The sequence below is a fragment of the Terrapene carolina genome, unplaced genomic scaffold (assembly GCF_002925995.2).
Source record: "Terrapene carolina triunguis isolate 2854851 unplaced genomic scaffold, T_m_triunguis-2.0 Scaffold66, whole genome shotgun sequence".
NCBI classification, from domain to species: Eukaryota; Metazoa; Chordata; order Testudines; family Emydidae; genus Terrapene; species Terrapene triunguis.
In genome coordinates this window covers 14,560,431-14,588,191 of record NW_020664417.1, presented here as the reverse complement: position 1 = coordinate 14,588,191, position 27,761 = coordinate 14,560,431, and the positions used below count along the sequence as shown (strand labels likewise).

At 41.3% G+C, this 27,761-nt stretch overlaps 1 protein-coding gene across 1 annotated transcript in view; it reads left to right on the top strand.

Moving 5' to 3' along the window:
• The first annotated feature begins 22,111 nt into the window (after nt 1-22,111).
• SLC7A11 (solute carrier family 7 member 11) overlaps nt 22,112-27,761 on the top strand; it is a 71,898-nt gene continuing 66,248 nt past the window's right edge. The window contains exons 1-2 of the mRNA XM_024198548.1: nt 22,112-22,388; nt 25,397-25,523. Coding sequence (XP_024054316.1) covers nt 22,112-22,388; nt 25,397-25,523 — 404 coding nt within the window. The remainder of the gene's footprint in view (nt 22,389-25,396; nt 25,524-27,761) is intronic.

The window sequence follows — 27,761 nt, the reverse complement described above, 5'->3', positions numbered from 1 at the left end:
CGCTGGAGCACTCTTCCTCGACTCAACCACCTCACTTCTGTATGGTAGATTAAGTCATTGCACTCGGTGTCTACCCTTCAAGAAAGGCTCGAAATGTCCTATGTTTTAGTCCTCTAGAACGGATGTAGTTTACAATGGAAACTACCACTGACATTACATGCTCAAATTTTAAGACTTTGCTACACAAAACCTGCTGATGTATAATGCAGTGATGTTTGGTTATTTCTCTCCCGATAAATTCTTCAAGAAGAGTAACTGCTCCAACATTTTTTTGGCATATAGCTGGAGCACCATCAGTACAGATGGCCACCAAGTTTGTGAAATCTAATCCCGACTTATCATTCATGCACTTTATCACTTCACTGGAGATTTCTTTTCCGGTTGTGCGACCCGTCATGGAGCACATGCCAGCAAGTTCTTCAGTAATTTCAAAGTTTTTATCAATACCTCTAATAAAAATAAGAAGTTGGGCGGTGTCTTTTAAATCGGTGCTTTCATCCATAGCCACTGACTCTCTGCTTTAACTGATCACTTAGATTGGTAGAAATGTCAGCTATTCTTCTCCGTACAGTCATGCGTGATAGACTGACATTCTCAAATATTCCCCTCTTTTCTGGACATAACTCAGATACAGCAATCAACATTCACTTTTTTAATAACTCGCCTTCTGTGAAGCATTTCCCAGCAGCAGCAATTTCCTTAGAAATTTTAAAGCTTACTTTAGTAACTGTATCGTTCTCAGTGCTCACTTTCTTGAAAATTTGCTGTTCTCTACTAAGGTTTTTCGCTAAACTGGCTGCTTTAATTATTTTTTCATTTGGGCTCAATTTGGCGAGATTGGGATGCTTAGTTTCAAAGCGCCGCCGAAGGTTGTATTCTTTCGGAACGGCTAACGTTTCGCAACACACGAGGCACAGTATTTTGTCTTTGGAAATAGTACATAAGTATTTATTTGTCCATTCAGTGTTGAAAACTCTGTGCTCTGATTCTATTTTTCTCTTTTTCTTTTCACTCATGGTATCCATTATGAAGCTCAAGATTTTGTTGAATAAATTCACACACAAGGGAAACACTCACAGTCACACACAAAGAGAAGAGATATCTCACGGCGCATGGCACACTAGCAAAGGTGTGTGGAAGCCTGTAGGTCCAGAGGTCACTATATTACTGCACACAGCAGTCAATCAATGCAGTTGTAGATAAATCTCTGCATTATGCATTTTTGTATAACTTTTATATGACTTTGTATTGAACCTTGGTACTATGTTATAGCGGGCTCCTAAGATAGTATAATTAAGGTAAAAGAAAAATTTCTTCTGTGCAAATTTTTGAAGCAGAGTTCAAATTTGTGTGCCATGAGGCAAATGCGCCCAAGTGAGTAAAATGCTTATATATTTAAAAAGTTTTAATTTGCAATTTGTGTCAATTTATATGGGTTTTCAGATAGAGACATCATAAGTAAAAAAAGAAAAACAAAAGTTTGTGTTTTAAATTGAAAATTTTCCTAAAAAATATCAATAAATGATTATCAGCCAAGAATAAGATATGTAATTACAAATGCATTTTAATTTCCTTATTGGTCGAAATGTCAAAGACGGCTAAACTAACCTTACTGTTTTTCCCTGCGATCTTTTTCATTTGCCCATTCAATATAAACTCTGTCCAGATCTATCAGTCCTCAATCCAGCTGGTAACTCTTAATACACATCAGCACCCCACACAGAACCCCCGACTCGCCAGTTTCCCAATACACACAGATTTCTCCTCCCTCCCTCCCAGTGCCCTTCCCCACAGCCCCACCACCATAACTAAACAATGCCTCACACAGACCCCCAGTGCCCTGACACACACAGATCTCCCCCACTGCCCAGCACCCCCCAACAGACCCCCACTGCCTAGCACCCCAAAACACACAAACCTCCCCCACTGCCCAGCGCCCTCCACACCCTCACAGCCCAGCACCCCCTGCACACCTCCCAGACACTCACTCCACCACACCCTTCCCCCTTCCCTGGCCGCACTCACCAGCCCTGCTGGGAGGTCTCTGGCTCCTAGGGTGAGAGCGGCAAGGGGAGTCTCCAGTGGTGAGCTGGAGCCAGTTCGCACCGGTTTGCGGGAACCAGTTGTTAAATTTAGAAGCCCTTTTAGAACCAGTTGTCCTGCGTGGGACAACCGGTTCTAAAAGGGCTTCTAAATTTAACAACCGGTAAGTTGAAGTGACCAGGAGCGTAGCTGGGAGGGAGCAGAGGGAGCGGCTGCTCCCCCTGAGCACATTATCCAAAAGTGGCGCCTTAGCAGACGACCCCATGGGTGCTCCAGCTCTCTGCCCCGCTCCCCGGCTCCAGCTCACCTCCGCTCCGCCTCCGCCTCTGAACACTCCGCCCCGCTTCTCCCCCTCCCCCCCCACTTCCCGCGAATCAGCTGTTCGCGCGAGAAGCCTGGGAGGGCAGAGAAGCAAGCAGTGGCTTCGCGCTCAAGCCCAGGGAGGCGGAGACGGAGCAGAGGTGAGCTGGGGTGGGGGGAGTCGCCCGCGCCACAGCAGGTAACCCGGGGGGAGGGGCGCGCAGGGGAACTGCTCCCGCCCCAGCTCACCTCCGCTCCGCCACCCTGGGCCTGAGCGCGAAGCCGCCGCTTGCTTCTCAGCCCTCCCAGGCTTCCAGCGCGAACAGCTGATTCGCGGGAAGCGGGGGGGCTGCAAGCTCAGCCTGACCCGGTGCTCCAGGCACTTCGTGGTGGCAGCGTGGCCCGGCTCCAGCTGAGCGGCGCGGCTGTAGCGCCGCCAGCCACCTCCAGGCAGCGTGGTAAGGGAGCAGGGAGGGGGTGTTGGATAGAGGGCAGGGGAGTTCAGGGGGTGGTGGGGGGGTGGATAGGGGTCGGGGCAGTCAGAGGGCAGGGAACAGGGGGATTGAATGGGGGCAAGAGTGCCGGGGGGCAGTCAGGAAGGAGCAGGGGTTGGATGGGGCAGTGGGAGGCAGTCGGGGCAGGGGTTCCAAGGGTGGTCAGGGGACAGGGAGAAGGGGTGGTTGGATGGGGCAGGGGTCCCGGGGGGCATCAGGAATGAGAGGAGGGGTTGGATGGGGTGGCGGGGGGCAGTCAGGGGACAGGGAAGGGGGTGGATGGGGCAGGGGTCCCGGGGGGGGGGGGGGGGGGGGGGGGGGGGGGGGGGGGCGGGGGGGGGGGGGGCGGGGGGGGGGGGCCAAAAGGCGCTCGGGGGGGGGGCGGTGGCTGAGCCCCGTGTCCCCGCTGGGGGCGGGGCGAGGGCTCCATGCCCGTGTCTCGCTGGGGGGGAGGGGGCGGCGGCGGCGCATGAGGGCTCTGTGCCCATGTCCCGCTTGGGGCAGGGGCAGCGGCGCATGAGGGCTCCGTGTCCTGCTTGGGGCCTGGGGGGCGCGGCGGCGTGCGCGGGCTCCGTGTCCCGCTTGGGGCCAGGGGTGGGTGGAGGCGCGGCGGCGCACGAGGGCTCCATCCCCGTGTCCCGCTTGGGGCGGGGGAGGGGGGCCGGTAGCACGCGAGGGCTCCGTGCCCGTGTCCCGCTTGGGGCAGGGGGGCCGGTGGCGTGCGAGGGCGCAAAAATATCCTTGCGCTGGCGTCGGGTCGGGGGGCGCCTGAAAGCCCCGCCCCCGCAGCTCTGATTGGGCTGGACTCAGCCGCCCGCATTGCTGGCTCCTGTTGGTGGGCGGGCACGCCACTGGGAGCTGCCCCAGGAAGCGCCGCCACGCCAGCTTCAGGACTTTGGCGGTGATGGTGAGCGAGCGGTTAAAGGGCGTCCCGACCGATGTGCGGTTGGGACACGAGACAGATGTGTGCATGGGGTTTAGAATCCCCCCGCGGGCCGCACAGTGAGCCCCCACGGGCCGCATGTTGTGCAGGCCTGGTTTAGAACACGGCATTCAGCCTTATGGAACCTTTCCTAGCAATACCGCTGAACAAAAAGATTCTTTCTTTTGGAAAATTATCAGTGACGCTGGATTAGGATATCATATATCCATGTATACAGTGTTTTCAAACCAGAGTCCACCAATTATTAATGAAATCAGGACTGGATCGTCTACCACATTCTTATGGACAGAACATTTCTGATCAAAGAAAGTTGAGAGAAATCATTTGAATGATTACTAATCCCCCTTAGTCACTCATTTCCCCCTTTCAGTGACTTTAAAAAGTTTATACCCCCTTTAATTTTTATTTTAGCATGTTTCAAAGGATTTAGACTGCATTGGACAGGAGCTTCTAGATGAAAGGTGTGTACATTATGAAGTGCAAACCTAATTAATGAAACTATTGAATCCTGAAAAAATGGTTAGTGCTACTAGTGACAATGGTTATTTCTCCTATTTTGTTGCTATTCTATACAAAAGTGATTTGATATACCTGATCGGAATGATATTTACAGAAACTTGTCCAAATTCTGCTGATATTAATGTAGCGTAATTGTAAATGAAGGCAAAAATTGGTCCATTATCTGCACTGTGTAGGTGATTTTGTATGTTAGAAATCTTAGAAAGTTATATTTTCCTGTTTTGGTTCTGTAGAGATAAGATTCTGAAGTTTAGTTTGATTGCCCTGAGACACTTCTGGTTTATTTCTGTTTGAAATGGCTTTGGATATTAACCTGAATTTGTTCCTTTGACTGAATAGGTTTTGTTGACATATTGGGGTCAGCAGAGTGTCCAGATAAACATACAGCAACTGAATGGGGTAAATGAAGAGCTGTGACCTTAAGATGTTGCAATAGCTCTTTAATTTAATTTAATAATATCTTTACTACACAGTACATATTTGTAGTGCACAGTTACATTGTGCTAACTACATCTATTAAAAACATCATCTCCTTTATGTATTACTCCCAAAAGGGAAAATGCCTATAGTGGGACGCAAATAAGATAGGGAGGGAGAGGGGGAGGGGAGGAGAAAAAAAGAAATTGGCATTAGCTCATAAACTGTTCATGTTAATCCTCTTTCTAATCACACATGACTTCAGCTGAAAAACCTCTCACATTTTTCAATCTGTTGCAGCCGAACAAGCTTAGTGACAGTCATCAGAACCTCTTAAGAACTTTTAAAGCACTTTCTGACATCCCTCTGTTTCATCTTCTGAATAAGCTGTCTGCCTCTGCTCAGAAAACCTAAGAGTAAATGATAAATGCTAACCCTGTTATTTTATCTCTCAAATAGTCTATTATACCATGACTAGCACTTCAAAATGACATGCCAGGAATTGAACATATTTATTTTTTATGTAATTTGCAAAGAGAAAACTACACTGAGTTTTGCATTTTAAAAGCATATTTATAAATTTATGAAGTATATTCTAACACACCACTAGAATCCTCTGTTGTAGTCATAGAAGTAAGAAATAGAAAAGAACTATTACAGTACTTGATTTAGTCTATCCCCTTGCCTTGCTCCAGACATTATCTTTTCTAGTGGTTATTCAGTCTAATTTTAAAGGTCTCAAGGAATAGTGTTTCCTATCATATGTTCAAGGATTGAGATGGAGGGTTACTTCTGTGGCTATCTTTTGTGGGGATGCAGGTTTTTCTTTAGTGACAGTTCTCTTGAACGGATCATGGAGAAAATATTGGTTCTATGAACACAGTTTTATAAAACAATTATGATGTCTGGCCTGACAGTAAGCAGAAGCTGTGTCACAGTGATATTGCGTTTTAAAAAGGATCTTGTATCTTAGACAATTCATAAAAAAGATCTAATAGCTAGCCCAGAAAGTCAATGTTCAGGTGACTTTTCTCTATAGTGAATTTCTCTATCATATTTAAGCATCCCAACTGATGGGAAAAATAGGCAGCAACTTTTTGTATGGAAAATGCTACCAAGAATAAACCTGCACTGTTTCATCATATGAGATTTATTATTTTTTCTTTGAGAGAATTATGCCACCTGTTTGTGCTTACATTTATAATGCATTGGCACAGATTAACTTTATTGATTATTCATTTCCCGTGTTAGGAAATGAGATACATAAAAAGTCTGGAAATGCCTAGAAAACCATTTAGCTCTATGTGGTGCTCATCAGTTATTAGAGCTTGGGTTTTGTTTCATTTGCATATTAGAGTTTGGGTTTTGTTGCATATCTACATGGGAACAATGGTGAAACTCTCCAACAAATGAAACAAGAAAAGTTAATCAGAATGGGTCTTTCCTACATAATTATTTGGGGTGATGTAATGCAGGATAATAGATGGAGTATTATTTCCTTAACATATTATCCTTGAATCTAATTTTGAGTAATGATTCTTACATTCCTTGGTTCATCCATACCTGATCCCCGCACCATTGCCAGCATGGGGAGTATAACAGTATTTTAAACACTGTATTTTATAAATATAAATCTGGCTGCTTTTGATGGTTGCACAACTGATCCCTTGTGAACGCAAAGGATAGCATTTACTCATAAAATCCCTTTGTGTGTGGAAATGAAGCATAAATTGATTTTCCGCATTTAAATCTGTGTGTACAAATGATAGTGATCAAAAACATATGCAGAAAGGTGAACATGCATCAACAGAGCTGGGGTTGTCACCCCATTGAGAACCTGGCCCTGAAACGAGGAGAGCCAACAAATTTTCATAATACTGAACATTTACATGGTATGAAACACTTCTTGTCAAAAACTCTTAGCTGTATATGAAATGGGTATTTTTTATTCCAGTGAGAGATGTCTATAAATAGGTGTACAATTACACTTACATACACCTTCAGATTCCAACAGGTAGAACTTGAATAACAAACACTATTGTACATATAAAGGGGACAGTGAGAGTAGAAACACTTAGGCAGGTTGGGGTATGGTCATCTACTTACAAACACAACTGTATTTTCACCATAATTAGTTGTCTAATTGAGCATCCAAATTTAGCTGATGCATTTGAACATGTAATTTATTCAAATGCACTCTTCTTTGTAATCTGTTCCTAATGTTATGTTCTTAATTACTGAGTGAGAGGCTTGAATATGAATTCATTTTGAAAGTGTTCTTATGATAAATAGAAAGAGAAGAGAAACGATTTATTTAGCAACCCTGATAATAAACTGTCTATAGAAACAATTTAAATTTCATCAGAAAATTAAGTGATTAAAAACCCCGCAGCACTGAGACTTAGACCCTGGCTCAGCTGACTCGGGCTCTTGTGGCTCAGTCTCTGCAGGGCTATACAATTGCAGTGTAGACATTTAGGGTTGGGCTGGAGCCCAGGCTCTGAGACACTCCTCCCTTGTTGAGACCCTTGCAGTGAATATCTGCACTGCAATTTGATAGCCCTGTGGCTGGAGCCCAGGCTCTGAGCAGCATCCCCACCCTCCGGGGGGGGTCTCAGGGCCCTGGGCTCCAGCCTGAGCTCAAATGATTACACTGCAATTTTAGAGCCCTGCAGTTGGATCCCACAAGCCCGAGTCAGCTGACCTGGGCCAACTGTGACCATGCCTTGGGTCTTATTGCAATGTAGATGTATGCTCGGTGGTCACTATTGTAAGCTGTGTGAAAGAAGAGTTCATCCTGGCCAATTCAGTCTCCTGTACACAGGGTTTGGGGTAATGGACAAAGCCGAATGAAACTTTTTTTCAGTGTGCCAAATTGTTTTGCAATGTTTGGATTCAGTTCGACCCAAACCGATTTTTGTTTAAAATTAATCCTGCGACTCCCCCAGCATTGGAGGGGTGCAGAGTTTTCTTGTGTGGACTCCCTGCTCCGTAGCACTCTCCCCAGCAGAAACATATAACAGCAACTGTATGTTGGGTGTTGTGTGCTCACAAAGGGGGCTTTAGGAGTCGTTTGCAATGGGTATTATATTTATTCGTCAGTGAATGTATTCCAAATCTCCTTTTAGTTCTTCACAGAATCTAATTTATTTTTATTGAGCTAATCAACTCTAAACTAATCATACGCCCATGCATTTGCAAAGCATTTTTATTATCTATATCTGTATACCTCCAGGATTTCCTAATAAGTTAATTGATCTTTTTCAAGCTGAAAATAGATTTAAAAATCTCCAGACAATCCAATGCATCATCTGGTCAGCCAGTGCACTTTGTGTTGGACTTGTATTGTTGATTTTAATCTACTTAAAATTTCTTGGGCTAGAGACCTGGTGTGAAATCCTGGCCTCATAGAAGTCAGTGGCAAAACTCTCATGTCTTCCTTTATGTTCCATACAGTGCTGAGCACAATGGTGACACCAAATAATAATACTAATAACCAAAGAAGCTCCATCAGCAGCCCTGGCTCTCGGCTTTGAAGGCAAAATTCAAGTCTATTTTGTTTCAACAGGCTCATACATCTACATATTTAGATGTTTTCCTGTGTTCTCTCATTTTTGTATTTAAAAACCACTCCATGTTCTAATTTGTATTAGTTGGTAATTGGTCTTATGTTGGTAGACTGGCTGAAAGTAATCAGGTTTTCCTTTGTGCCAATTCCTTTGATTCAACATGGCTACATACTTGAGCTGGCTGGATCTCTATTTTGATTATGATTTTTGTATTACTTTCATTGCAGTGGGCCAGTGCAGCTATCGTGTACATAGTTTATTAAAGGAGACTGTCAAAATGTGCAAAAGCAATTCCATAGCTGAAAATCAAGAGTATCAGATACCACAGAGGTGCTCAGATACCATGGTGACGGGGTGTGGTCTAAGAACCTAAAAAGAAAGATAGCTGCCAACAGCATTAAGTAGCCAATAGGGCAGCCAGGGATTGCTTGACCCTGTAGATCATCACATTGAGTGGGACAGGCCCAGGAGCCACTATGTCAGCTCTTCACCTACCAGAGGCTGCCCATTCTACCAGCTTTAAGTCCAGTATCTGCCAGTGATTCAGTAAAAAGTAGCCACGCCACGGGGGGTATCTGGGCCAAAGTTTTTAATGATATATTTTGCCTTTCAATGCCATCAGGTGGTGGTGACCATCATGCTGAAAAAGGCCATTTCTCACCTCCATACTAGAAGTCTGAAATGTACTAGGCTTTTTATCCTGTTATTAATATCCTGAGTCACCCAGTCTCATCACTGCACACCCTCCCAGACACATTGGTCAGCCTGGGTGTTCTAACCTCTTTGTTACTTAAAGTTAAGCTGCTGTATATAACTATGCTAACTGCACAATCAGATTTTTAAGTAGGTTATTCCAGTTTGCATTTCTGCTTCCAGCACAGCATCATTTCTCATTTCTTAGCTCTTGACAGAGTCATTGTCAGGAGGTCAGATTCATATTGTGCCCTGCATTGTGTTCAGTAAAGCCTTTATCATGAGAATAGGTATTAGAATGTTAATGCCAAATGCATCCTGTTAAATAGAGTAAAGCTCTCTACTACTTTGACCTTTCAATATTTTGCATTTTATTTCATGTTATTATTCATTTTACATAAATTAGCAAGGCTTCCATAAATTAGCAAGGGAAGAGGACAGCCTATCAAAAACTCTCTCTCTTACCTGGCTGCCGTATCTATTGGGCATGCTTTAAATATTTTGACTGTAAAATCACTATAGTGCTTACTTATTCAGAGGGGAAGAAAGAGATCTTTCCATTTAAAAGGAAACAACCCACCGTTTCCTGTTGAACCTATGAAGTGATGAGCAGCCTCAACACCACTCTGCTCTTCTAAATAGGAGTCCAGGCTATTTGGAATCACCCAAGCAGTGCTCAGTACTTTGCAGGATAACTCCTATGTTACTTAATTTTTCAAATATTTCAACAGATTTGAATAAAGTCAATAGTCCAGTTCTTCACTCAATCACACTGAGGGAAATCAGAAAATCAATGGAGTTATGCCAACCTGATTTAAAGCAGGATCGGTTTCAGTTGGAGTTGTATAGTTTATACTCCCAGACAACGCTTGAAAAATATATGGGTAAAGAAGCATTCACTGCTTTAAATAATCTGTAAATAATTCTTTTACTAAGAAACGGAGTTAATATTTCACTTTCTCTCAACTGACTGTCAAACTGCCCAGCAAATAAAGAGGTTTCAGTGACTTACCCAATTACCTAAAAACATAATGTTGGACATTTCAAGTGAATACAGAATGAAGAAATCGTAATGAGCTGGTCAGAATTTTCCCACTGAAATATTTTTTCAACAGAACCCTGCTTTTTGACAAAATGAACTTTTTTGTGAAAAATTGTTTGTTTTCATCTAGAATTTTTGAGGTTCATTTTTTTTTTATTTTTATGAAAATCCAAAACATTTTGAGGAAAATTTGTTTTGTTCAGATTTGTTGAAATAAATGGATTTGAATTACTATTAAAAATACCCTCAAACAACTAATATGATATTTCATCTGAGCCTATATACTTCTGTTCACATGAATATTTATATCATTTATACCATTTTCTTGTATTTAAAATAAATAAAAGCCCACAACTGCAACCTGGCTGGCAAACTGAGAGAATACTAGATTAGGTTTTATTCTTACTCAGTTTTATTTAAAACTCTGAAGAACAGGTTTTTGAAATAAATTGACCTGACCTATCATGTTAGTTAGAAGTCAAATCAGTCACAATAAACATTCTCTCTCTCTTACACACACACACACACACACACACACACACACACACCCATGTATGGGTGAAAGTTATTTTGCTTCTTTAAATAGCTCAATGTTTATTTTGTATACCAGTCTTGCTCTAGGATATTTAATATTTGGATGTACCTGAGAAATCAAAGCTATTGGGCTAGATTTACACCCCCCTGATACAGGGGCATACTAGAGAGCAGCCAATCTCATACTAGAAGGTCTTTCAAAGAAGATCAGTGGCAGTACATTGACTGGAGACTGAACTTATTGTGCATGCATCTTGCATGATGCCATAACCTTGAACTGATACTCGCATGGTCTGCAGACAGGAGCTATGTCAAATGAACCAAAAAAGAACTGAGTGTTGAGAAGCCTCACTTGGACAATGAGAGAGGTGTGAGAAGAAAGCATTAAGGAGGATGCCAGTTAAATAAATTATCATTTCTATTACAAACGGTTTATTCCCAGGTTTCTGAGATGTCAGTGCGGTTTTCTGCTTTTAAAGAATGTAAGCCAGCCAGAGGGGTGATGTAGAAAGGGAAAACAAGCCTGTTATATTTGTCCTAACTTATGAATAGTAGATGGTGGATAGATTTTATGGGAAATAATGGTATCCTTTTCTTAACATTTGTAATGAGGAATGGGAAGAAAGGAAATAACCATCTTTTGATCCAGAGCAATTATCTATATAGCTGCCCTTCATAGAGAGTCAGTTAATTCAGGATTTGCTTAACTTCCTACAATTCCCCTTTTCACAGGCACCAGATTTTTAACAGATTATTTTAATAACAAGTAAGTGAATTGAGAAAGTGAATGAATTAAACCTCCCAACATGATTATGAGGTGGATAAGTATTATTAACTGTTCTCCGGTTACTTCAATTGGATTACTTCAGGGATGAATTTGAGCCATAATATATTTTACATGGATCCTGTGTTTTTACAGGACAAGTCAAATAGAGGGTAAAGTAGGTATGTCCCATGGTTATATCTCATTGTGTAAATTGGCCTGTGATCTGAAAGTCCTTATTTTTTCTTTACTGAAAGAACAATGAAAGCAAACAGAAAAGTTATTAAACAACCAAGCCTACTGAAATAGAAATCAGGAACTTCTGAGTGCTAAGCTTGGCTCTGCTAATGACTTTCTCTGGAATCTTTGACATTCACATGAAGCCATATTTTCAGAAGTGTTGACTAATTTTGTGTGGCCCAGCTTGGATGTCCAGGCTTCTTTGAGTTAGATTTCTGTTTGCTGGTTGGATATGCATTTTTTTGGAAGCATTAAGTTACTTAGATTGAATATTTAAAATATATGCAGTAATATTTGAATTGTCTCTGTCTTTAATTTCTCTGAATCGTAAGGGTATGTCATTTCTTCTCTTAATTATTTTGCTGTCTTGTTAGTATCAAAAATTAGATATTATTGTCTTTTTTAAAATTTTTGCAAAAGTTAAATCTGGAGAAGTTGTACTTAAATAGGAACTTATTTAGTCACTTGTTTGGATCCTCCCTCCTTGCAGGGTCCTAGAGTCCAGGCTCCAGCCCAAGCCCGAATGTGTACACTGCAATTAAACAGCCCCTTAGCCTGAGCCCTGCAAACCTGAGTCAACTGGCACTGGCCAGCCACAGCTTTTAATTGCAGTGTAGCTATACCCATAGTGTTTTGGACACAGAACAGATTCTCTTGCGCTAGAGTCTGCCCACAACTCTAAGAGCTTGTGGACAAATTTTAAGCTTTCATTTAAAAAAAAGGAAGGGTCTGATCTTTAGAGGTGCCATTCACACTCATCTCCCATTGAAGACTCAGATTTTCAGATTTTTGTTCCTACGTAAGTTTAAAAACTTGTTCCAGTCAGACAGACAAAAGCAGCAGAAAATTTGTCTGCCCACATTCGCCTAGTCTATTTCAATGCCAACATTATCAAGTGTGACAAAGTATGAAACAATTATTCAAATATTTTTTTTAGGCATTGGGCCCTACCTACTCTGATTTTTGAAATCATGTTAGCATGTCCCCAGAGGACTATATCTAAACCTACAACATCTCTAAATTATACACAAAAATCTTTTGTTAAACAAAATTTCCTTAGCCATCCCCACACTGCCAATGTTGAAGAGATTGGGGATTTCCCTGCCTTTTCGATCTTGCTCAGCTTCCCTTTTAGGTCTGAATGATATCAGTAACAATTGCAGTATTGAGCAATGGCTGGGCTAGTGACTCTTTGGTTTACTTGATGCAATAAAATGTTACACAAATCACCTAGCAGGAGGGACAAGGTGTGCCTACTACACCTAGGAATTAGGCAGATTTCCTGCCTTTCATAGGCATGCAGAGGGGAAAACACAAGTGCAGACTTGAATTTTAGGTCATTTATTTTGCTGTATGTGCCTTGTCTCATTCATGTAAATGTTTATCTTAAGTGTAGTTATTAGTGTGCCATTATTTGTGAACCCTGTGACTCATATAGCCTCATTTGCAAGTACATCTGCAAAGCAGGTTTAAACAGACTATCCTCTAAAGTGAGAATTGACAATGCATAGTACAAATCATGCAATCTTTCTGTTTATGAAGGCCTGCTGAAGTCAATAGGAGTTCAATGCATGGAGGACTAATCACATTGGACTCTAATTTAGTCACCTTCAAAAATCCACAGATTTTAGGCAAAAGTGTGTATAAGATTTGCCAGGCCTTCTGTTGATTAAGAACTCATAGAAAAAGAATAGAAATAGATATATTTATAAATATTTCAATGTTAGTGGTAAGGTTCAGAAGGAAACTACTTTATGTTGTTGGTCTAGTTTATATATTAAAACTTTTGGAAGTGCAATTAATATGACATTTGGAATAAACCACTGGAAAACATGAAAATGCTGGTGCATCTTTCCTGTTGCCACTTGGGGTGAACTCTTATTTTCAGAATCTCTCTTTTGGAAGACTGTTTCATTGCTGCAAAAGAATTTCAGCAACTTAATGAAGAAGATCCTGCCTTAAAAGAACAAAACTAAAAACCAAACAAATAAACAAAAATTCCCTGTATGTATTAAGGGGCTGTGTGAATGTTTTGAGTGATAAGCAATGTAAACGATATGTAGTCTGAAGAGATGAGCTCCCTGGGAAATGTGGCTGAATATAGTGTTGTGTTTGTGCAGTGATGCCATAATCCTTGGTTCACTTAGAACAGTTCAAATGAAAACTGTCAGCGGAAGATGCCCCGGTGGCCACATCTGAATCAGGATAGATCTGGTGAGCGATGTGAGCTAACAGGCAGTAGTAATGTGCCTGTCACTGTATTCTGCTATCATAAGAACATAAGGATGGCCATACTGGGTCAGACCAAAGATCCATCTAGCCCAGTATCCTGTCTTCCGACAGTGGCCAATGCCAGGTGCCCCAGAGGGAATGAACAGAACAGGTAATCATCAAGTGATCCATCCTCTGTCGCCCATTCCCAGCTTCTGGCAAACAGAGGCTAGGGACGCCATCCTTGAAAATAGGCTCAGATGGCAGAAAATTTGCAAAAAAGGACTAACAAATGTTTGCCAAAGTGGATGAAGGTAATAGCTTTAAATACTCAGAGTTTGAATTGAGAAGAATTGTTCCTACATTTTGCTGACTTTCTTTCCTTTTTATAACGGACAGTAGTGAGAAGCAGGACATGTAATAGCTCCCAATGTGAGTACTGTAAATGGCACAGACATTTAGAAAAGGACGTTTGCTGCATCCAAACTTCCAGAAAAATTGGGGTCCAACAGTAATCCTTTATTCCCATTTCAGGATTTTCATATATTCTTGAAGAAGTGTGACATGTACTAGATGAAATACTTACAAGCTTCAATAGTTGGGTTGTCAGAGGACATTATTCAAGCATTAAAAAGGGCTCCTGTGATGCTTACTCTTACCTGTATGTAGGAGAATTTTTATTATCTAACTGTGCTGTCTAACAATGAAACTGAAGATTAGTCAAAGGATTAGATTGTGTCCCAAACTCATAGGCTATAGCCTATGGTGAGGGATGGCACATTGCTGTATTACCCCTGGAGCATCACAGAAGGAAGTAATTCTCAGCCCAGGGAGGGTTTAAGGAGGGTTCTAAATCTCCCTTCTTTGCATGGGCACATATTACAAGTCACAATCTCGCCTGAAGCAAATGCAAGATAAGCAAGACAAATAAGTGGAAAAATGTGAAGCCAAGAGCGTAATAATTGATTGTGTATTCTCTCCTAAACAGCAAATGTTAATCTGAGATTACAGAGAAGGAGACAGGAGAATCATAGAAATGTAGGGCTGGAGTGGGCCTCCAGAAGCAGGACCAAGTACACCTGTGATGTTGTGCAGTCTATATGGTTTTATAAAAACATGATAATAAGTGAATATAATGTAACTGGAATATGCTTCATGCAAAAGGTCTCTTGTAAGGTATCATTACAAAGCTTATAATCTACTGAGTGTGATCATCCTATTTGTATAAATGTACCACTCTTGTATCTAAAACTAGAAATATAAAATATAACTCTGAGGGCCTATTGTAATTATGCAAAGTGTGGGCCATTAATGGTGGTTTGGAATCTTGATGACTCCTATTAACCAGGACCATTGTCTGCAAATGGCTGTGTTTTACCTGTGAGTCTTCCTGTATATGTGTGTGCTGACAAGTGGGTAATGAAGTCTTGCAGTGACGTGATCATGTCACCTGAACTGGAATCCATCTTTAACCTGGTGCTTTTCCACTGGGGGGGGGTGGAAACCCAGAGGGACAAAGGGTTCCCGCCTTATGCAAAAGATATATAAAGGGGTGGAAGAGAACAAGGGGGGAGAGGAGCCATCATGAATAATCCCCTAGCTATCACCTTAGCTGGAACAAGAGTTGTACCAGGGGAAAGAATTGTGCCCAGGCCTGGAAGGTGTCCAGTCTGAGAAAAAACTTACTGAAGCATCTCTGAGGGTGAGATTATCTGTATTCAGTCTGATTAGACATAGATTTGCACATTTTATTTTATTTTGCTTGGTGACTTACTTTGTTCTGTCTGTTACTACTTGGAACCACTTAAATCCTACTTTCTGTATTTAATAAAATCACTTTTTACTTAGTAATTAACTCAGAGTATGTATTAATACCTGGGGGAGCAAACAACTGTGCATATCTCTCTATCAGTGTTATTGAGGGCGAACAATTTATGCGTTTACCCTGTATAAACTTTATACAGGATAAAACAGATTTATTTGGGTTTAGACCCCATTGGGAGTTGGGCATCTGAGTGCTAAAGACAAGCACACTTCTGTGAGCTGCCTTCAGGTAAACCTGCAGCTTTGGGGCAAGTAATTCCGACCCTGGGTCTTTGTTGGAGCAGACGGGAGTGTCTGGCTTAGCAAGACAGGGTGTTGAAGTCCTGAGCTGGCAGGGAAAACAGGAATAGAAGTAGTCTTGGCACATTAGGTGGCAGCTCCCAAGGGGGTTTCTGTGATCCAACCCGTCACAACACCTACACCATTGCTGACGGGTGCTTGTCTAATCTGTTCTTAAAACTCTCCAGGGATTCCACAACCTCCCTTGGAAGCCTATTCCAGAGTTTAACTATTCTTATAGTTAGAAAATCTTTCCTAATATCTAACCTAAATCTCACTGCAGATTAAGATGATTACTGCTTGTCCTACCTTCAGTGGACATAGAGAACAATTGATCATCAGCCTCTTTATAACAATCCTTAACATATTTGATGACTTTTATCAGGTCCCCCCTTGGTCTTCTTTTCTCAAGACTAAATATGCCCAGTTTTTTTAATCTTTCCTCATAGGTCAGGTTTTCTTAACCTTTTATAATTTTGACTCTTTCCAATTTGTCCATATCTTTCCTATAGTGCTGTGCCCAGAATTGAGTATAGTACTCCCTCTGAGCACTCCTTCTGAGTAGATCAGGACAATTACCCTCCCTGTCTTACTTACAACACTCCTGTTAATCCACCCCAGAATAATATTAGCCTTTTTTGCAACTGCATCACAGTGTTGATTCATATTCATGTTGTGATCCACTACAACCCCCAGATTTTTCTTCAGTATTACCATCTAGCCAGTTATTCCACATTTTGCAATTGTGCATTTGATTTTTCCTTCCTAAGTGAAGTATTTTGCACTTATTTTTATTGAACTTCATCTTGATCTCAGACCAATTCTCTAATTTGTCAAGGTCATTTTGAATTCTAATCCTGTCCTACAAAATGCTTGAAACCCCTTCCAGCTTGGTGGCATCCGCACAAGGAAATAAGGAAACAAATCAACAGAGCCAGATGTGTACCCAGAAGCCTCCTGCTACAAGACAAGCCCAAGAAAGAAACCAATAGAACTCCACTGGCCATCACCTACAGTCCTCAGCTTAAACCTCTCCAACGCATCATCAGTGATCTACAACCCAGCCTGGACAATGATCCCTCGCTTTCACAGACCTTGGGAGGCAGGCCAGTCCTCACCCACAGACAACCCGCCAACCTTAAGCATATTCTCACCAGCAACCACACACCGCACCATAACAACTCTAACTCAGGAACCAATCCATGCAACAAACCTCGATGCCAACTCTGCCCACATATCTACACCAGCAACACCATCACAGGACCTAACCAGATCAGCTACAACATCACCGGTTCATTCACCTGCACGTCCACCAATGTTATATATGCCATCATGTGCCAGCAATGCCCCTCTGCTATGTACATTGGCCAAACTGGACAGTCACTACGTAAAAGGATAAATGGACACAAGTCAGATATCAAGAATGGCAATATACAAAAACCTGTAGGAGAACACTTCAACCTCCCTGGCCACACAATAGCAGATGTAAAGGTAGCCATCTTACAGCCAAAAAACTTCAGGACCAGACTCCAAAGAGAAACTGCTGAGCTCCAGTTCATTTGCAAATTTGACACCATCAGCTCAGGATTAAACAAAGACTGTGAATGGCTAGCCAACTACAAAAGCAGTTTCTCCTCCCTTGGTGTTCACACCTCATCTGCTAGCAGAGGACCTCACCCTCCCTGATTGAACTAACCTCGTTATCTCCAGACTGATTCTGGCCTGCATATTTATACCTGCCTCTGGAAATTTCCATTACATGCATCTGACAAAGTGGGTATTCACCCACAAAAGCTTATGCTCCAATACATCTGTTAGTCTTAAAGGTGCCACAGGACTCTCTGTTGCTTTTTACAGATCCAGACTAACACGGCTACCCCTCTGATACTTCACATCTACAGCTTTTCCTCACCCACTAGGCCAGTACAAAAGATGAAATAGAAGTATAATATAAAAGGTACTTCCTTCAATGATGTATCATGTAATTGTAAAGTGTAAGGGCAGTAAGAGACATATATATCTTGTTATTGTCTGCAAAAATATAAAATGAAATTTGGACTTCAAAATTTGGGAAGCACAATATGTGAATGAAATAGGCATAGGAATAGTACGCCTATTCCCGATTCCCCAGGTTGTTTGCTGCCTGGACCAATTTAGAGGCTCGAAATCAAACTTCGCCTTTTGTGTCCTCATTGTGGTGCTGTTGTTGTTAGTTATTGTTTATATTACAGGAGCCCTCATAATGTGGTAGGTGTGGCATGGACATATAAGAATATAGACTGTTGCAGCTAACACACAATAAAACAAAAACCAACAACAACAGCAACAACAACAAAAAAAAAACCCAGTGCAGAAGACAACCGTTAACACACATATTATGTAAAAGGTCTGACTCCGCAGGAGTCACATGTGGGGCCTCGATTTAATTTGTGTTCTCTCAAACTCTGCATCACAATAAAACATACCCTTGGCGTATCTACCTGCCGGGGTCACTCAAGCCACTTCTGGTTTAATAGAGTCATCAGCTAAGGAGTGCACTATACTGCTCAGGAGGGCATGCAAACATGACTTTAAGACACCTTGAAATACTCCTCTACTCTGGGGCTGGCTGTGCACCAGACTGGTCCACTGGCATTAAGTTAGATCATCCCATAGGCTACTCTAAATTACTCTGGCTCTAATAACTCCCAAAATGCTGATACAGCATTTGGGGAACTCACAATCTAAACACAGATTATAAATGCTGTTCCTGGAAAATCTTCAAAAGTGAAGGCTTTGGTAAAGAAAAATAGAAAATCACCTGAAACCTTAATTAAAAATAAACCCAAACCAATCGGTATCTATATATTTTTGGTGAAAACTGAAGATGTGGCCACTTTGTGCTGTAATAGTGTGTAGTATTGCCCTAACTCAGTGGTTTTCAATCCATGGCCTGTGGAACCCTGGGGGTTCACAGACTATGCCTAAGAGGTCTGCAAAAGGTGACTATGATGATAAAGTTTCAGATCCCAGGAGGTGTTGTCGTTACCACAGAAGCCCACAGTTTAGTGCCCTTTCTCACGCTGCATCAAATTCCATGCTGAGCACGTGCAACGTATATAGTTGAATTCTGTTCAGTCAGTTTTCAGTCTAACTCTTCTATGGTAGGGGTAGGGTGACCAGATAGCAGGTGTGAAAAATCGGGACAGAGGGTGGGGGGTAATAGGCACCTATGTAAGAAAAAGCCCCAAATATCTGGACTGTCCCTATAAAATCGGGACATCTGGTCACCCTAGGTAGGGGGTCTATGGATTACAGGTTGAATTTCCAAAGGGGTCTGCACTTTTATTAGAAATTGTTTAGGGGTCCACAAATGAAAAAGGTTGAAAACCACTGCCCTAACTCAAACATGGCAGCCACAGGATGATCACTCCTGTGCATGGTGAACCTTCATTGATGTACAGTCAGAGATGGGCGCATGGCCAGAATGCTTCTATGACCAGAATGCTTCTATTGCTCTTTTGGGGCTACTGACAACCAATATAACTTAAATCAGCCTTCAACATGGGCTCTGTATCAGGGTAGTACAAAGACCACCTCTGATGACTCCCTCAGCGGGACTCTGTGAACTGCTGGAGTCAATGTTAGTTGCTAGGTTACTACTGGCTAGAAGAGCCCAGGGTCAAATAAATATTGCCCTTTGTTTGACTCTGGCAGAGCAAGGACTTGAGACTAGGTCTTCCACATCTTAGGTGACTGCCTTAATCATCAGGCTATTAGCTATTCCAGGGTGCTCTTTCTCTCTCTCTTGTTTTGATCAGAAATTCCTTCCTGGACTTGAGAAACCAATTCTTGACAAAAGTTTTGTTGAAATTGGCACATTCCCTAGAAAAGTTTTAGTTTTGGCACATTGACAGGTTCTGACTGAAAACCATTTTCTCAAAAAATTCCTGACCGGCTCTACTTGTGATTGTTGAGTATACAGCCTTTTAAAATTCATTTTAAAATCATCAGACCAGCACAGATTTATGGCTAATGCTTTGACCTCGCTTGGTTTGTGGATCAGGTCACTCACTTCAGGTGCTGGGAGGGTCGCATGTCTGGCAAGAAGAGGGACCATCTTGAATTATTCTGTAGCAATTCCTCTAGCTCATATGTGAGTGGCATGTAATACTCTTTGGACAAAGAAACATTACACTGTTTTATGGGGCCTGATCCAATGGTGTGCTGAAGAGAAGTATAAACCAGAGGAGAAATCAAATGAGCTGCTGTTGAACACAGGGAAGGGGATGGAGGAAGAAATCAGCCTTTTAAAAATATTATAGCAGTACAAATATATATCCAAATGCTAAAAACTATTTGTGTTTGTTCCTCTGTAGATTAAAAGCAGTCAGGCTTTTTATGCCTAGTTTTATCACAGTGCAAATTATTATAGACAAGTTATAATCCCTGAAAATATGGGGTTTTAAAAGCATTGACTCAGCTTTTACTACTGCAGTATAAACAGCACTGCTATGATACTCTAATATTTACTGTTTCCAAGATACACTTAAAAACACAGAAGTTGTGCTTAGAGCTCAGTGCCGTCTTCTGAAATGACAAAATGTTTAGCTAATATCTTTTCCCCTGATTCGGAGCTAATTAAGCAATAACTGTAAAGGGAACATGCAAGGCAACAATTACTTCTCATTATGCTGATTGACCCCAAAGCCATGAGCAGCTGCAGTAGTCATGCTACATAGGAATTTTTTTCCTTTGGCGTATACTGTACAGGCTGTCCCGTGATGAGGTTGTAAGTGCTCAAGGACTATTGATTTTTTTTTAATGAAAGCTTCTTTTTTATTTTACTTTTCATGTTTTGGTTTGAAATCAAGTAACTCAGCTGAGTTAGCAAGAAATCTAAATACAGATTAATTAATCCACTCAGGAAAGTGCTATTGCAGGCAAACTTACTGACCCGCCAAGCTGCATATAATGGTCTTCAGAAGTTTGAGAGCTGCAACCCTCCCTGCAGGGCTAAAGCCCTTAGACTCCCCTCTCTGCAGTGCGGAATCCCCTAGTCCCACCACCCCGCCGCAGGGCAGAAGCCCCGAGCTCCCCCCGCTCAGTCTACTAGGTGGAGAATGGGGGAATTTAATGGGGGGGGGGGGCTCTGTGAGCCGCGCTTTAACTGTAAAAGAGACACATGCGGCTCACGAGCCACAGTTTGGCCATGCCTGCACTATTGTGACATGACAATCAGATGGTGTTTCTGGTTTCTGAGGCATTGTGACGTGACAATTCAGTACTCTGAAATGTTGATATCATTCTATCATCTCTTAAAAGAATTTGCTGTAAATATTAGCAAGAGTGCATACCTGACTTGAAGGGGTATTTTCATTTGTGCATTATTTACAAATATCCCAGAAACTCTGTACATGTGAGAATTACTGTGGAAATAACCTAGATTTTTCACTAGTCTGATTTGGCTGTTGCTAGGCAACAGAACATAGCAAAAGGTTTATATGTAGTCTTTATGTAAAGATATGTAGTCTTTATGTAAATGTCCAGGTAAGGGATAGATTTCAGAGAAACCAACCAACTAAAAAAGAAAAGTTTAAACCCACAAAACCTATATTAGTTTAAAAGTCTTTTGAAAAAAAAAATTGGAATAGAACCAAAGGTGACACATTCTGTTTGATTTTTTTTTCTTTCTGGCTAAAGATCTTTGTGTTTTAAATCAGGCTTGTGTGTCTCACTACGAGTTCCTTTAAATATATGGGAGTGTGTTGACAGAAATCTACTACCTTCTGATTGGTTAAACTTCCTTTCAAGTGAGAGCTTTGTTCTTCCTAAGAAGCTCAAATCAGTTGTGCAACATGCTGTTGCCATTTGAAAATGCTGAGTAATGTCAGAGACTTTTCTTATGGCTGATGCAAACCTGGAGAATTTGCATCATCATTCAGCAGACTAATTTGGTATGACAGGAGCTTAAATACAAGTCCATGCGGAAGCTGAGCTGGTTTCCAATGAGAGGGCAGCACCAGCTAACAACGTGAAAGGACAGGTGTTACTAAGTAGTATTTATACAGCAGTGAATATTAAAATACACTTCAGAGTGTTATACCTGTGTGCAGGAGCAGCTTGAAAGGTAACATAAGGCAGAGAAAGAGAGTGAGAGCAATTAGAAAAATAGCACAAAGATTGAAGGGAAGAAACTTTGAGTGCTTGCCAGAAAGTTTTTTATTTTGTTTGTCTTGAGTGTGTTGGTGGCACTATAGCATGTTTAGGAAACCTGCTCTCTCCACAATCTCTAATGGAAGCTCTTTGCAGGGGCAATCTATTGGCAGGTTGCCCTCTCTGGACAGTAAAGAGCCAGCCCAAGAAGAAAAAGTGGTGCTGAAGAAGAAAGTAACTTTTTTGAGAGGGGTATCCATTATAATTGGCACTATCATTGGAGCAGGAATCTTCATCTCTCCCAAAGGGATCCTAAAGAACACAGGCAGTGTGGGAATGTCCTTGATTCTCTGGACAGTGTGTGGTATCCTCTCACTGTTTGGTAAGTTGGTGAAACTTTATAATTGATCCTTGGGGGTAGCTGGTGGATTTTCCCCTCTGCTATTGGATATCAAAGACCAATCTGATATGTGAGGACCAATAAGGCTACAGATATTTTTTGTTATTTGATAGTGTCTGTACTATGAATTCGGCATTATCTCTTTCACAATCATTATTACACAAAACCCTGCTGTATCTTTTTATAAATATTATAAGACCAAATAATGTTTCTTATGAGTCCCTAAAGTAAGAGGAGAGGGAAGTATACTATGTTTTATTTATGACTTTTTGTTCTAGTTGTAATGGTTCGTTTACAGCATGCTTGCAAGGTGTTGGCAATTGGGGATATGGACCAATCAATCTGAATACCTGTGAAATGTGTAGACAGCATGATCCAGCTTCCCACTGACTAGATTAAGCTCTGAATTGAATAGCTTCTGCTGGACAAAATTTTTATTGGCAAGAGAGTGAGTGAGAGAAAACTTTGTTACTGTTTTTTTCACCTTATTCACCAATTCACAATATCACTATGAAAGACCAGGTCACAAAAAATTATGGAACTTAGCAGCTAACACTTACTGAGGGTTTTAACTACTGCCATATATTTTCTGACAGACTACTTGTTTTCTGGCAAGTGGTCTTGAGGGCAAGCACTGAGTAACATCTGCTTAAAACCATGTAAATGTCATCCTGTGTAAATTGGCTGTGGACTTAAAAGAGGCATCAGCTGTTAAGAAGGAACATAAGGCCCTAGCTAAATGTACAGTTGAAGAAAGTTAGGATCAATTTTAATCAGAAGCTAAACGTACTATTTTGATGCCAAAGTACCATGCACAACAAAAATCTACTGTGGAACTTTGGAGGTTCTGCCTTAGACCGAAATCCTCCTCTACAAGTGAAGTGAGAGCTGACACATAACTTGGAACCTAGTTAGGAGACGCTGGCCTTTAGATTAAACTAGAGATAGAACTTGCCTCAACATAGCACTATACACTTTAATTTAGGTATGTGTTATATGAGCAAGTGATTAAAAGTGTAGTAAATTATTCAGATTTCCCCTACACGACATGCTGTGGTAAAATCTTATACAAAGTTCACCTATTTGATCAGTGAGGGTCACTGTGAAACATGTATTGCAACATTACAGTAGTTACCTCAGACTGATTCTGTATTGTGTCTCTCCAAATGCGCTTGGCAAGAGAAAATCTGCCAATAGGTTTATTAAATGTGACTCTAAATAGATTATCAGGTACCTTGAATAATCTCAAATAAAGTTTACCCAACTTTATTTACCAAAGAAATGAGATATGCCTGATATTCTTCATTAAAATGTATGATTTAATGGGCTGCTGTCAGAATAAGAACAGAATAGAAGCCCTTTGAATTACAAATCCATCTCTAAAATTATGTATTATTTGGTGTTTTTTGTATTGCAATAGCTATAGCAGATGTATGCATGTCTCTGCATAACCCTGGACATTTAAGATGCTGTATGTTTTTGACAAATGTGCTTTATATCTTATAATTACAGTGACATAAATTAATTAGAGAACACATAATTGATAACTGCATATATTGTATTGATCATAACACTAGACACCATATCACTTTATCATTGATTCCCAAAGGCTGCTCAAACATTGTGCACACACTAATGAACAGGTTGACTGCATTTGTTAGTGCTGGTAAATCTCTCCTTGACTGATGCTGTCCATACATGGAGCTGAGAATCTATTGGCTTTGTAACTGTGTGGTGGCCTATTAAACATCCCAGCAGACACAAAGACTGGAGGGATGGTACATGGCTAAGAATATTTAATGCAGGTCCATGTTGTTGTTCTAGCATGCTGCTGAATGCTTCATAAAGGCTGAGGATGCATATTGTGCATGTGGCAGCCTCAGGGAGCTTTCCGAGGGTCATCATTGTGCTGTACAGTCCCTCCACAGTGGACCAAATGACTTTTGCATGACCAGACCTTCTAAAGTAATAACACAACACTGGTTTTCTTTTTATTTGATCCAGTGTAAACATATTGAAGAATGAAAGATTCCTCTTACTAGGGAAATGTGAAGTCATCTTGCAATACAGAAACCCATGAAGCTTCCCAGAGCTAGGAACAAATGCAGTAATGTGCAAGCACTGAACAACCTGATCTGAGGAGTGGGGGTGGTGCTAGTACACAACACATTGATAGTCTTGGAGAGTGAAGTCCTGAATCAACAGTGGACACTTCCTGACATTGCTCCATCAGTGTGCCTCAGAACGTGTAATACAGTTTCCAGGCCCTTGTAATCTCAGCAGAGACTAAACCAATGATATTTCCTAGTGACAGGGCTTTTGGGTATTCCCAAGAGATGTACTAGCTAGAATGCTAACAACCAAATGTAGCCACAGCAGAATGAGCGTTGGGAGGGGCTCATTGTCAAAGATCCCGTTCCCTCCTGTTACTTGTGCTGCCCTGGCTATACTCTGTTTTTAGTGTGCTAGCTCGATGTTACCTAGTACGAGTATGTCTCCTTGAGCTGGGAATCACACACCCCTCTCCAAGTGTAGACACATCTTTTGTCATTGTTTGGTGGGTAGCCAGACAACCTGCTTTGAGCAGGGGGTTGGACTAGATGACCTCCTGAGGTCCCGTCCAACTCTGATATTCTATGATTCTAAGCTAGCATGACACAGCATTTTCATCTATCTGTTTACTAGAGCTGGTTGAGTAATGAGAAACTGTATTAGTAAATTACCTATTCAGTGGGTTACAGGAAAATGTAATTGAATAAATTACACTCAAATATTTGGGCACTTACAGGGCTGATTGAACTAATGAAAAATGTATTTTCAAATAACTTATTTGAAGAAATATGTCAAACTTGTCAGAAATAATTACTCAGTGAATAACTTGCTCTATTGTTTAGTCTGTTCCTAATGCTCATGTATCACAAAAGTTTTGAATAAACATTATTGGTTATGTCTTATGATACAACATTTCAATTTTAAATACATTTCCATAGGTGCACTGTGCTATGCTGAACTGGGAACATGTATCAAGAAATCCGGTGGCCACTACACTTACATCCTGGAGGCATTTGGCCCATTACCGGCTTTTGTTAGAGTCTGGGTGGAACTGCTTATAATACGGTAAGTGTGCTGAGGGTTCTATTTACCTTCTCTGTCCACTGTCAATGCAGTTTCAAATACAAAGAGAAACCTCAGATATGAGGGGGACAGAAATAATCAAATGGATTTTGATCTTCCAGCTGTGGTGTTTTTTGTTTTTTTTTTAAGTATTTCTGCTGCAGGACACTTACTGGTTCTATTTCATTTGCCAGCACTGATGATTTGGTTTCAAGATATTTTTAAGAAAAATGATTTAAAGTGAACCGGTTTTCATAAAAATTCAGCTACTTGATTTCAATTCTTCTGCAAAGCCTGCAATGCTCTCCCATGTCAGTAATAGTGCTGATACCCACACATCATATTTAAAAATACTCTAAAGGACCTAACTTTTGAATTCGCAGTGTGTCATGTGTTGGCTACCTACTTAGATTTGTGGAAGTGAACTCTGGCTTGGAATAGTTGAGGAGGGATGCAAAGGTAGCTCTAAACTATCTTTCTACCTCCCTCAATTGAGACAGGAATTGTATCCTCGGGTATGTCTACTCTGCAATGTAATCCAGGGTTATCAGAATTTGAGTTAGCAGACCCTGGTTTTGATAATCTAGGGGTTGAGCATCTACACCCATTTGTAACCCCAGGGTAGGAATTGTCCCAACATGGAGCTTCAGCATCTAAACAGCATTTTGCAAACCTGAGTCTAATTACCCTCCCAAAATGTGGCTGCTCTAGCCTTTTGTTCATGGTGCAGTTTGGGAAAACTTGACTGTTCACCAAACTTGACTGTTCAGAGGACAAAGGTAGTCAGCCTGTGGAATTGTGGGATATTTTTGATGGACCCCTAGAACATGAGTCCAGTGGGGTAGCATCTACAATGCAAAGCAATAGGGTTTAAACCCTGGGTCCCAGCTTGACTCAGGCTTGGATGTTCCACCCCTGTGGGATCCTGAGATCCTGGGTCCAAGCCCTGGGTCAGCATGATTTGTGTGTAGAAGGAAGGGGGGTTAGGCTTGAGCCTGAGTTTGAACCCTGGCTTACCCTGTGTTGTAGACATATCACTAGAGTACTGTTCAGCTGGCCATGGCTCGCCAGAGAACCATGTGCTCTGCTCATGCCCCTACATTTTCTCCTCTGTGAAGGTGTGAGAAATTTAGAGCTGGCTATGGCAGCTTTACACCACTCAGATATTACTCTAAAACAGGAGAATCCCCAGCTGCCAATGTAAAGCAGCTTTAAGTCCATAATTACTTAACTTGGGCCAAGAATCTGCCTTATTGTGTTGTTTTGTGTCTTATGCTACAAGTGTATACGCTGTTGGAGCCTTAAAGTATAATAAATATAAGTGTCTTTATATCAAACCAACACCCACAATTTTAATGGATATCAGTTATCATATTCAACTTGATTATAGAAAGTTAGTCCCTTGAAATCTATTTGAACTATTTCTATTGTCATAACTATCTATATAGTTATGACAATTCACCTACATAAAATAAACGCAGGTCACTTCAAATCTGCTTGGCCTTAGTAAAACTTACTTCCTCTCATGCAGCAAGCTAATCATAGTGCACATGCTTTATTTGATCTCACTGCCAGACTTACATAAAAATGGGCAAGGATCCAAATTCTAGCACAGACTAAGTTGGTTAAACTCAGTAATAATGCTAAGTCACTCTGAACCCGAAGTTTGTTTAAAATGTGTCAACATCCTGATGATGTCACGAGAACATTCATTATCGTCATAGCCTGTCCCACACCCAAATAAATATAAACTGTGCATGAGAATAAAGTCAAACCATCTGTGAATCAGTAATTCTGAGAAGTAACTATGGGGGCGTACTTGTTATAACTTGTAGTTATCAGAACTACATTGCTGAAATTCCGTGTAGAGTTTTATTTCTGATTCCTATGGCTGTGAACTAATTGGTTGTTACTGTGGAAAGAACTAGCCACCCAGTATGTACTTTGTGTTCTAAGCAGTGACTTCTAAGGAGTCAGAAAAGTTACACACACATTCCTCAGCTGTGTCCTTTTTCCTCTGAAAGACTGCAGGATTATGAAAACCACAGACTAGTGGAGCAGCCACAATAAAGAATAAACATTTCCTGCTCCCATATATCATTTCAGCCACAGTATTACAAATCCCAGGGACGTTTCAATTCTGTGTGATATAAATTAAACTGTGCTAGCAACGGTTATGTTTAAACGTGACTTTCAGGGCCGGCTCTGGCTTTTTCGCCGCCCCAGGCGAAAAAGCCTCCG